The sequence below is a fragment of the Ixodes scapularis genome, unplaced genomic scaffold, assembly GCF_016920785.2.
Source record: "Ixodes scapularis isolate PalLabHiFi unplaced genomic scaffold, ASM1692078v2 PGA_scaffold9__187_contigs__length_104089568, whole genome shotgun sequence".
NCBI lineage: Eukaryota > Metazoa > Arthropoda > Arachnida > Ixodida > Ixodidae > Ixodes > Ixodes scapularis.
In genome coordinates, this window is record NW_024609884.1 from 77,260,923 (window position 1) to 77,273,004 (window position 12,082).

General features: G+C 46.3%; 2 protein-coding genes across 2 annotated transcripts; one reads left to right on the forward strand and one right to left on the reverse strand.

Moving 5' to 3' along the window:
• The first annotated feature begins 2,369 nt into the window (after window positions 1–2,369).
• LOC115330859 lies at window positions 2,370–3,745 on the forward strand. The gene is made up of 2 exons (XM_040503462.1): window positions 2,370–3,009; window positions 3,540–3,745. Exons 1-2 carry the CDS (start codon window positions 2,370–2,372, stop codon window positions 3,743–3,745), a joined length of 846 nt encoding a protein of 281 aa, XP_040359396.1.
• Window positions 3,746–3,877: 132 nt separating this feature from the next.
• Window positions 3,878–4,884, reverse strand: LOC121047843. The gene is made up of 2 exons (XM_040503460.1): window positions 4,836–4,884; window positions 3,878–4,722 (listed from the first exon to the last, which is right to left on the reverse strand). The coding sequence occupies exons 1-2, from the start codon at window positions 4,882–4,884 to the stop codon at window positions 3,878–3,880; spliced, it is 894 nt and encodes a 297-aa protein (XP_040359394.1).
• Window positions 4,885–12,082: the final 7,198 nt, after the last annotated feature.

Below are 12,082 nucleotides of genomic sequence, written 5' to 3' on the forward strand. Positions count from 1 at the left end.
AGAAAGCACATGGAACAATCAGCCGCTGAACCTAGTGAGTTAGCCACAGTATTTTCTGATATGCCAAGCCCTAGGACAAGTCTTTATCAGTTTTAGGAAAGTCTTTATCATGTTTTAACCTGCAGGCAGCTGAACGACCACCACAAACGGACAACACACTCGATTCAGTAAGCACATTATCAAACAAACCATAGCTTCAAAGTTGACTGAGAAAACTGCATTGGAGTGTCTTTGCTACTGATTTGACATCATCTTTTGCATGTATTCACGCTCGGAATGATGCAAATGTCAGTCTGCGCTGTTTTTCGTTACGCAGGGGACAAGTGCAGGTAGCATGCCGATAGGGGCCACATTCCTCGACCCCAAGCATGCGGTCGACGTAAGCTAACCTTAGTTTCTTTGTGTTGTGTGATGTCGAGCACACGGCTTTTATCCATCTCGCCATGTGTGAACTTACAGGCTGCTGATGGGTTGTCGCCAACCATCACCCTACCCGAGGAAGTGCCTGTCTCTGGGCTCCATACGCTGCCTTCGGTAAACACATTGTCATTTTCTCACCTTTAGCAACTTTGTAGACTCACATTTGACCTCGAAAGCCGTTTCACAGAGTTCTTGCCACTCGGTTAGCTGTCTCTTGCATATATTTGCTTACTTCATGCTCGGAATGACGCAAATGTGTTTTTTTCTTCTCTGTGGTATGTTTTTCGTTACGCAGGAAACAAGTGCAGGGGCGATGGAGACAGGAGTCACGCTTCTGGACTGTGAGCCAATGAACCTAGTGCGTATTAGAATTTTTTTGTCTAATATGATGCTTTATGCCTCAGTTGTTTGTTGCCATGGTGTCATGTCTGATTCTGTTTAGATTTGCAGGCCATCGAAAAGCTATCCACTGAAGATGCTCAAGCTCAAGCTACGAAAGATCATGAGCCTGGCGTACTCCCTCTGGTAGGCATGTTTTAGTTGGAGTACTCTAGAGCAGTGGTTCTCACCAATTGATGTTTCGCGGACCCCTTGTGAAACGGCGGAGATGATGGAGGGCCCTGTTTGTGGTGAGGGGAAGGGAAAGGTATAGGTTAATTATAATAAAGATTTAATAAATGGATATAACTAAGGACTAGCATAAAGTAGACTACTCTTATTGTCATGTACACGAGAAAACTCAACCGAAAATTGGAATGCTTCTTCTCAGTCTGAGAAAAATACAGCTTTTATTGCCTGGCTCGATTGATGAGGCAACGATTCGCGGACCACAAGAATGCCTTTGCAGACCTCCATTTGAAAACCACTGATCTAGAGTAAAAGTGTATTTAGATACCTTTAAAACTATCCTAGACAGATGATGTCTGACAAAACTCTAACAGTTTACTGTCAAGATAAAATTTTATGAGGCAACATCTTTGAATTCAACATGTGAGCTCACTTATCAGGGTAAAGTTGTGAAAGTAATTTTACTCCTTAAAGGCTTCGCGTACCCATTTGCTGACATTATGAGCTCTAATTCACTTCTGGAGCTTTCTGAGACCTGTAACTTGACTGCATTGCAAGAAGGTCATAAAAAAAAGAGCTGTATTTTAAAAACTTTGTTAGAGTGCAAACTTGCGGCTTCGACTCCCAATAAGAAAATTAAATGTAAGCAACATTCACTACAGCCTACATCAGCTAAAACTCACCATCTGCTGTAGCATAAATGTAGCATAAGCACTTGTGTTGGCACGTGAAACATTCTTGTGTTTAGCCTCTCCGGCTTGACGGTGTCGCAGATCCGACAGCGGGGCCAGGCTTTTTGAGGGCGCAACCTGGGTTGCCAGGAGCGTTGCGATGCCGACTGTTGGCGCTTCAGCTTGTGCTTCAAATGTCCGGGGGTGGGGTACTCGGACACGAACGATCCGGTGTGGGGGGGGGGGGGGGGCATTAAAGACCATAGGGGGAGAGGGGGTACAGCGAATGTCCTGTGGGGGGGGGTCAAAAGCTTGGGGGGAGGAGGTACCCAGACACGAAAGACTAGGGGGGGGGGGGGGGCTCACTGCTTTACTCGTTCACTTTCAACGAAATGCTAGGCTATGAACGTAGCACATTAAAAATACAAACAAGGGAGTCAGTTGTAGACAGGATACGCCGTCTCCTATTCTCAACTCCGCTCACTTCGTTTGTGGTTTTTGTTTTCATGTATAACTATAGCAAAGAAACTCTTTTAATAACCGTTTCACTAACATAAATTCCAAGTAGTACAGAAATGAGTCTTATGCTCTAAATCTGCTTTCCAGCGAGGAAGAAAGTCTGCAGCTACACAGTGGGAGCAGGTTGCAGTTGCTGACCACCCGTACAGCAAACCACTATGACTGGGTTGCGACAAATCAGTCGCAGCACGCATGTCACCCTGCGACATCCACTTCTACACAGGAGTAACACGAAATGTTTTTGATAGTCTGGCCAGCGCTGTAAGAACGCTAGTCAAAACAAGGTCAGCAATGCCCCTGGAAGATCAGCTGCTTCTGACGCTAATGAGGCTTAGACTACGATTGCTGTATGGCGACCTTGCTCGTAGGTTTGATATTTCTGTGTCGCGTGTGTGCCAGATTTTCAACATGCTACTACGAGCATTAAAAACCGTGATGGAGGATGTCGTCATTTGGCTACCACGAGAGGCAATTCATGACAGCATGCCACCAAGCTTCATAGATACTGGGTACCAGAAGACGACATGTATCTTCGACTGCTCCGAGATTACGCTCCAGCGACCTAAAAAGCTGATGGCACGAGCCCAAACATATAGTTCATACAAGGCTAATAACACTGTAAAATTTTTAACGGTCATTGCACCCAATGGTCTAATCATGTATGTGTCTCGGGCGTATGGAGGTCGCGCATCTGATAAGCATATTGTGAGAGACTGTGGTGTGCAGGAGTTTTTCCAGCGTGGTGACGAGATCATGGCGGACCGTGGCTTCACGCTCGACAGCTACCTTGAAGTTCAGGGCGTGAAGCTAAACATGCCGGCGTTTACTAAAGGTGACGTCTGCTTGGAAATATTCACCTAACGTTTCTATAGTTTCTTTTCCACTATATGCCTTACCTAGGGTGCCTTCATGTGCGCTTTGCATAGGGTAATGACATCAAGCCATTTTGTTTCGATTTTTCTTTTTTCGCTATGAGCGCATGCCGTCTCGAGCTCGTAGCTTTGCTTGCGAGCTTGAAGTACTACAAAGGATGTCGTCACTTTAAGCAAAGCGCACATGAGGGCGCCCTAGCCTTACATCAGTTTCTTTGCACTAAAATTCACCGCTTGTGCTTGAGACTGCACGACCTACCATTGCAAGAGGGTTATTCGCTGATCCGGGTAAGCAAACGGAACCAAATGTTCTAAATTCAAACCCGATCGTTGAGGGTCTCGCGCTAGCTCGCAGTTCAGCATCAAAATCTTCGATCGCATGGCGGACAATGACAGGATCAGAAGCAAGGAGGCTGTTTCTAGCTTACTTTTTCACCCCGTTTGGAATGTGCTCACCTTATTACTCACCTGCACATGTTTCATGTTATAGGTAAAACTCAGCTGTCAGAGGCTGAAGTAACAAGAACCTGGAGAATTGCATCTGTGCGGATTCATGTTGAGAGGGCTATCAACCGTATGAAAACGTACAGGATCTTCAAGTCTGCACTCTGCATCAAATCGAAGCAGACAATAACGAATATGATATTTGTATGTGCCGGCTTATGCAATCTGAAGCCTCCTCTGATAGCCGAGTAATCACAGCCGCTTTTGAATTGTGTAAACAATTTAATCCATCACATGGTAAAATGCACAAAAAAGAAATCAATGCTTCGCTGAAGTCCAGTGGTATCTTATTTGGTTCTTGTATTCCCTCAGTCATTAAAGTTATTACATAGCACATAGTTGCCTGTACTCACTGGAAATTACAATGATTCCCTCCCTGCACCTTCTCTCCAGCTCGGGCAACATTTGGCAGAAATAGAAGCGCTCGAGTCTTGCCAAGTTCTCATTCAGAAATGCTTCATCAAACTTCACTAGTAAAGAAACTTCCTCCTCTGCAGACCAGACATAGAGAAAGCAGAGTTTGGTTTCTGTGCACAGCATGCACAACTGCACTTGACTGTAGAAGCCGGTAGTTTTGGGAAGGAAATATATGCCATCCTTGATCCTTACATCGTAACCTCCACGTGCAATGTATTCTTTGCAGTTAAGAACGTTGGGGCACTTAATTTCTAAGATGGCATTATGGCTCGTAATGAGGCCATCCGGTGAGGCTGATAACCAAGGGCGACCTTGACACACCACAGTTCCCGAGGAGCCAACAGTCAGGCCCGTGACCTCAATGAATTTTTTACGTGCCACTGGTTCATTCTTGATGCCGTGTGCGGTTGCTGCATTTCCACGGAATTGCGGATTTACTAGCGTCTGCGACGCGTTTTCAGTAGATGTTTTGGCTAGTTTGGGGATGACACTCGCAGTGGATGCAGTTATCCGAAGCCGCCTTGCCATGTGCCATAACGAGCTGTCACTTTGGTGCCTTGTGGCATGCTCCAGTGATTCTACTCCCACCTCTGACAACTGAACAAAGCTTGTGTAGAAAGCCTCACACAAGACACAGCTCTCGGGGAGTATGTCAACATCCTCATGGCTGCTGCGCAGTGTGCTCTCGTCTGGCTCAGGGTTGGTAGGCTGCGGACGTGGTGCAGCTGTGAGTGCTGAATGCAATAGGGTTCCTGGGGGATAAACAAAATAATATTACAACATTAAACACACTATAAGTCTTGTTCTGATTGACCCCCTTACAAGAGGCTGTTTTTCTCTTCATTTCTGAGAATGTGCGAATAACCTGTGTGACCACCCTCAGCTTGTAAGGAAGGTGGGTGGCCACACGCCATTTTTATGTAGATGTACTGTGGCACATTTGGAGTGAGTTTTCTCCAAGTGCTTGCATGCAGCTAGGCACGTAGAGGCTTATGGTTTCTGGCCAACAGCAGCACCTGCATATAGCCCCATTGGCACCATATACTGCTGCTAACCAACGAGCTTCTTACAGAAACAATGAAATAAATACAACTTAAAAATAGCCTGCAAGCATTGCGAATTTTGCCTCCTAGTGAAAAACTTCCGGTGTTATGATTCTTGCATACCAAGACTGTTTTACGGTCACTTTAAAAAGGGTTGATTTATCTTGTTACTGGTTTTGCTGAATAAGAACTTTACATAGTGACATTTAAAATTTTTCAGCCAATAAATCATTGCTGATAAAACCTACAACTGAAATTTTTTTTCATTCCAGCTGCTGTATGTGGGCTAACATGACTAAGTAAACATACCAGGTATTTGAAATAGCCCAGGCCACCGGGATTCGCTGTGGTGCTTTTCAAGTTTCTTTTTGCTTGTGAATGTGCGCTCTGGTGGTGCACGTTTCTTGTTGGAGGCCATGTTGTCGACGGTCCTCGTCTGCAGCTTCAAACCAATTGTTTCCAGCAGAGCCGGCTCCACATTTCGTTTGGTTCCACGATTCTATGTGCTTGTTCTGTCTGTGCAGACCTCGCCGGTGAGTCCAACAGCCACAGCCATGTCCACTTTCCACAGTATCGCACCAATGTGGCTGCACACCTTGGCCTGACCAGCCACGCAGCTGCACCCACCGGTGACTACTTCTCCACCTATCCTTGCACACACCCAAACATTGTGAAATTTACCGCAGGATTGCGATGCTAGGACTTTAGCCTTCAGCAAGGTCAGGTCTGCATCAATTTTGTGAGCCAGGACGGTCCCGACCCACCCACTCTGAAGATAATTGTAGGATTCCAAGCTTTTGTAGGCTTTCACTTCTTGAAGATCGCATGCCTTCGAATGCAGAAGGTAATAAATAATATTTGGTCCTCTGATTTCAGGCCACTTCTTTATGTCTTCCTCCCATGTGCTTATAACACTTGGATGAAGATAATGCCGGCCCTCTGCAAATTAGACAACACATTGAAAGCTTTGTTATTAAACAAACTCACTTGAGGAATTATGGGAACAGCAAACATTGTCACACTAGAAAACAAATGTGTTAGCAGCCCGTCATTCTTATCAGGCAAAAAGTTTTTAGACATGAACAACCAACTCGCCCAAGCTGCAGTATTAACAAAAGCTAAAAGGTCCAGTGGGATCTTTGTCTTTCCCAGAATTGGTTCTAGGCATGATTTGTAAAATAAAAGGTTGTGCATTAATTATTGTGACTTTAATATTTTACATTAGTGGCATTGTCTTAATTTTATCTACAAACGCCACCCATGTCGTTTTGCCATAGACGGCAGCGGCCGCCCCCTACTCTCCCCCCCCCCCCCCCCCCCCCCCCCGAAACAAAATCCTGGCCACGTGCCTTTCGTAAACAATGCAGGGGCGGTGTCGAGCTGACACCCTGCCACCTTCCAAACACATCCAACACAACAGCGCACACAGGTGCAAATAAAATATCAATTTTGAATGCTGAAGCAAGTGCCTGAAACTAATGAATGATTTATAAATTTTTGCTTGCACTGGGCCTATTTCAATGTAGCCGCGTTTAGTAATCAACAAGCGATACACGACACAGGACCCTCAATTAACTTTTGTAAACACCCGGAGCTGCCACCGATCTTTTTGCTGCGCTGTTTTTATCGTGCGTGTCCATGTTCTTATATTTCCTTGTGAATGAACGCGCGACGAAGGAATTCTAGATTTACTTATCTGGAACCGCAGAAAGCCTCAAAGCAGCCACGAAATATTTTACTGTTTGCTGCAATATTTTGAATACTCACCTCCAATTTCTATCGCTGGCGCGTTCGCTGCCGCTATTCCCCTCGTCGTCGCACTGGCCGATGCCATGACTCGAAGAAACGTGCTCACTGGGCTCGAAAACGCAGTTCGCAACACCGAGACGTATTCTGCAGCGAATATCCAGCGCTTTAAAGCGCCCGATCAACGGAAACAACGAACCAGTGGTACTCCAACGAGCGCTTTTGCCGTCAGTCAGTCTTGAGAGCAAGGAAATAAGGGGAGTGTTGCTCTTTTGCCGGCTCTGGTATCGCGCAGGAGATCGCGATTCAGGAAAACCGATAGAAGTAACTTTTCAACAATTTCCAGCCACACCCGGTAGCGGAAATGAGCCTTCAACTAAGTGTTGTAGATGACAAAATCAAGTCAGTGTCACCACTAAAATATATCAATATTCAGATAAATTAAGTTACAAAATTTTACAAACTGACACAGCAATTATCACGAGCAAACTCAGATGCACCTTGCGAGTGTACCCCATGTTCATCGACGGTACAGCGTTCAGTGCGCACTCCATTAACAAAATGTTCCGAGCATAGTCGAGAGAATAGTGTTGAGGAAACGATTTTTCGGTTTACGGACGCAATCCACTGCCGCCGGAAACCGGGGTCATGTGAAAAGCGATGGAGATTAAAGACATTGCAGCCGCTCTCGCCTTGCCGGATTCCTTGCAAGCTACGTAGGTCCTCGGACACTATTCGACGCTTTCTGTCGTTAGTCGTGCGCCCTATGACCGAGCAATGGTGTCCCGATGACCGGGTGACTGTCGCCATTGAAGCCCGTGGCTCTAATTAAATTTGCGAGTTTAAAACACAGAAGAAAGCACGAACGAAGTTCTGGCTGTGCAGACGCTCAACACCGGCCAAGCCTCTCATCCGGGACCTTCACTCTTTCTACACAATCAGAAAGGGGGAAAGCGCCGGTAGCCCTTTCCCCTTTTCGCTCTCGCCCTCTTTCAGTAAAACGGTCTATACACGAACTCATCTCTGTTGCGTCACGGCGCGGTGGTGGCGCGTCGGACGCACTTCCGGTCTGGGGCTGTGGGCGGAAGAGCCCATTTGAGACGTGTATTCCTGCGTTGTTTTTAAAGAAACCAGACAAAAACCTGCCTTCTCGTCAAAATGCTGCGACTGGGGCTGACCAAAAGTGTCGAGAAAGGTTTGAAGGTCAGTTTTCATGCGCTCGGCTTGTCCGAGAACGCGGATATGTGCCGTGAAAAGGGAAAACCAGACGCCGTCGGACCACGATTGCTTGGGCGGGAAGCATTTTGGGTTAAATTCACGGATACTACTGGCAGTGTTGTATGCGTTACCGAAAAAAAGTAACTAAATACGTTACTCGTTACTTGCAAATAAAAGTAACGCGTTACCGACCTACGTTACCTCAAAATAAAAGGAACGCGTTACCGTTACCGTTACTGATAAAAAGTAACGCACGTTACTGTTGCGTTACTTAGTATTCACGAACTAAAACATTTGCTCTTTCGACGTCTGATAAGTGCGTAAGCGCCATAGCTAAAATATGTCCATACGGAAACTTAATTACCCTCTCTTTACATGCTTCTTCAGGTTGGAGCTTGAGGACTTGGCACAACTTAAGAGTTTCAGCTGTGGCTGACACAAAAGGCACTTAAATATTAAATTGTCATCTTTAGCTTCTGTCAGTTCGAAATATTCATTGAGTCCTGGCCAAGGCGATGAAGCTGCGCTTGCCGTAGCCATCCTACAGGTGACGACAACTGCTTGCGAATGGCTTTCGTGGGGGTTTTTATCGTCTTCAGTTCTGACAACTGGTGCGCTACCTTGAAGATCCGCTTCCAGCACGGTTCAGGAGAAATCGCCGGGAAGCGTCTCTCTGGCGCAGTAGGATTGCGGGTTCACTCTCGCACAAAGAATAGCCACTGGGGTTCCACGAAGGGTTAAATTAGGATAGTAGAAAAAACTGAACCCTCTCTCCTCGGAGGATTAGAAGTTGACCTCGGAGGACTTCTATCATTGTGCCTGCCACTGCCCGCGACAGCGTTCGTCGAAGCGGGTCGATGGGCGTGGCGTTGGGGTTTCCGTAAAGCAGGAATGTTTGCCTGTCCAAACAGGACACTACAAGAATCGTCAGGCGACACGACGTCAGCGAATCCTTCAGTGCGCTGCTTCCGGACGTATTGTTATTTTCTTTTTTTTTTTTTTGCCGGGGGAAAGTTATTTCTGTTAAATCTCGCCCGGGCCCTCCACGGCGGCCTTGATCTGCTCATCACGTGGGTCCGGGGAGCCACTCACACGTTCTGTTGGCTGTCGGTCAATCGCTCAAGGCCTCCTCCTTTTTTCAAGTCCCGAAAACTGGAAAGAGAATGACACGAAGGTGTCATTCTCTTTCCCAGCGGGAAGCGAAACGCAGGCTTCGACGCAGGAATCTCCCAAATCCACCCGAAGCCGGACTTCCTTGGCCTTCCAGCCGAGGCGACGGCGGTCGCGAGGTCAACGAGCCGCCGGAGAAAACCAGTGGCAGATGGCCTGTGACGTCAAATCTGACGAGCACCGACGTCAAAGAAATGTGGAGGACAGTGGCATTTTTTGACTAAGGAATTTGTGACTGGGCACTTAAAAACACAAAAAAAAATATTAATTTTTTTTTCAAGTTTTAGGACGTAAAGTAACGTAACGTAATTTCGTTGCACGTTACTCAAAATAAGTAACGTAAGTACGTTACCCGTTACTTCTTTCAAAAAGTAACGAGTACGTTACTACGTTACCAAAAAAAGTAACGCGTTACCGGTAACGCCGTTACTTGTAACGCGTTACCGCCAACACTGACTACTGGCTATCAAATTTATTTGTTTTGTTCCAAAATGAATGCCGGAAAACCGTCAAGTTGTATGGACCACCTGCGGACTTACGTTCAGTGCGTCTTCAAGTTCAAACGGTCGCCTGATCGTTCGAACTGTCGTCTGCTCTTTCAAACGTTTCTGCTTGTCGTCTGCTCTTTTAGAGGACACCGGCTCGTAGACCAAACGTGGGCCCGGTACTTGCGATAAGAATTAAGTCCAAGCCTTAAAAGACTTAAGTTTGAAGGTTGGTAAGCAGGCTCGACGTAAACAGTAGATACAAGGAGATGTTGATCATTGTTACCAGTGGCATCACCGACTTGTTATGCCTGATTCACTTGGTTAGATTCTGCTTGCGATTTTCAGTATCGACGTCGACCATCTCAGCTACGGTTCACGCTCTTGCAGTTCGAACGACGTCGCTACTGAAAATTGAGAGCGAAATCTCATCATGCGAATCAGGCTTTAGCGTACGTTCTGCGGCGTCAACGCGGAATGAATCGCCGCATGTCAGATGATTCACGCGAAGTTTTGCGGTGTAACGAGCCTCGTTAATTTCTCTGACGCTGCTCAAATAGACAGACATCGTTAGGAGGACGTGGAAGCAACAGTTCCAACGCGAAAAAGAGCGCGGGTACTCACACCGGCGCCGACAACATCGCATTTCAATGGTTTGTTTGTGGGCGACGGCGAGCTTTTTGCCCACACCCCCATCGCGCATGCGCGGTGCCGGTGGCGTCCGCTAGGGGCGCTCCGGGCGCTCCGGTTTGTTTGTAAACATGAGTTGGTGTATAGGGAAACCAGGTGGAAATTTAGTTTGGGCGGCGTAACTGAATGGAAACCGTTTCTGACCGGCAAAGGCTGTCAAGAGAATGCCACTCATCTTGAGATGTGCACACTTTACAGGTAGGAAGGGACCAGTGGGCGGGTACTTCTATTTCAAACAACGTTACAATAAATAACTCCAAACCGAGATAAAAAGAATTATCGTCTACAGGAACTGGGATGTCGGCATTTCCACATCCAAAAGAACACTGATTAAAAAAGAAAGCATACTACATAAACTTCTATACTCAAACGTCGATTCTCCAGTGATTCTGAGTTGCATTGTAATTTTCCTTATAAATTCATATTTGTCACTTTTTGTATACGGTTCGAATCTTTCTTCATGAAATACAGACTGCATGCCATGCTGGTCTGTTAATATCACAGACACGCATACGATGGGGACGAAACTTCTTTGGAGGGCATTCCTCCAGTGAAATTGGTACTGCATACCCGCGAGTGTGGGATGGCATTTCCGTTCGTCCCATCGGCTCTAACATATGTAGGCGTTACTGGTACAAAAACAAACGCAGAGCGCAACACGGCAGTGCAGAATATGTCAGCCGTGCCGACACAGTGACAGGCATGATCGGGAGACCAAATTTATCGCGTCGTGCGGCACGGGTCCATTGTTGTCGCTGTCCCACAAAGCATCGGCGAGTTGAAAAACTGGGAACCTTTATCCCCCCGAGATACAACTCATAACTATTGAAGCACTTAGCGATGCAGAAGTTCATGCTGTCAACCCAGCGCAACCGCACCGCTATGACTTCAAGGCCTACCATATGCAATGTATACGGTGTGGTTTCGTTTCGCTGGGGTTCTCACTGCCTACCTTCAGTAACGGCCGCGCGGCGGCGCGCCGGTCGCGTCGCACGGAGTGTATACACCAGTGTTGCGGAATAGGCACCCCCATTCCATTGCAATTCCATTCCGGGGAATTAGAGTTTTCGATAATTCCATTCCTTTCAACTCCTAGGAATGGGGACACTGGGCCCATTCCCACTCCTGGAATGGCTGAGTCGCTCCATTCCATTCCTCCAATTCCTAAACGTTAAAAGTGTCACTTGACAGCTGCATTACGTTGCAGGGTTGGGCAGAAATATTCAGAAATGTATTTGGAAATACAAATACTGGGGTAGATGAAAATAGTTGCTAAGATACTGATGCCTCAAGTCTCAAATATATCTATAAAAATGTATCGTGATACGTATCGGAAATACATTTTAAAAAGAGGCAAAAAGTCTTTGGAAATACAAATACAAGAATACATTTTAGGGAGGACAGAAATATAAATACTGATAACAAAACCCATTTTTTCAAATTTCTTTGAGACGCTAACTGAGATGAGGCTTTAAGTTAAAAGTGGAAAAGTTTCTTTTTTTTTTTTTGGTCTTGAAATTACTTTTCCGCAGGCTTGGCACTTCGCCTTGAAGGTAGTGGTTCCGGACGAAGAGTCCTAAATGGGTTTAAAAAACGTTCCACAAGGATTGACCGCGGTCCCTTCCCTGGCATCCTGTCTGAATGACTAGTGATGCGAAAAGACTTCGACCTCTAAAATAAATTCCATCAAAACATCACCACTTCCCTGTCCAATAAGGGCGCCCCTGTCAGCCCTGATGACATGACGTCACGGTGGGATG

Coding starts and splice junctions, on each gene's coding strand:
- LOC115330859 (XM_040503462.1), top strand. CDS start 2,370: ATGTCACCCTGCGACATCCACTTCTACACAGGAGTAACACGAAATGTT. Junction 3,010..3,539: donor CATGCCGGCGTTTACTAAAG/GTGACGTCTGCT, acceptor TTCATGTTATAG/GTAAAACTCAGCTGTCAGAG.
- LOC121047843 (XM_040503460.1), bottom strand. CDS start 4,884: ATGGCGTGTGGCCACCCACCTTCCTTACAAGCTGAGGGTGGTCACACA. Junction 4,723..4,835: donor AGCTGAGGGTGGTCACACAG/GTTATTCGCACA, acceptor TTTATCCCCCAG/GAACCCTATTGCATTCAGCA.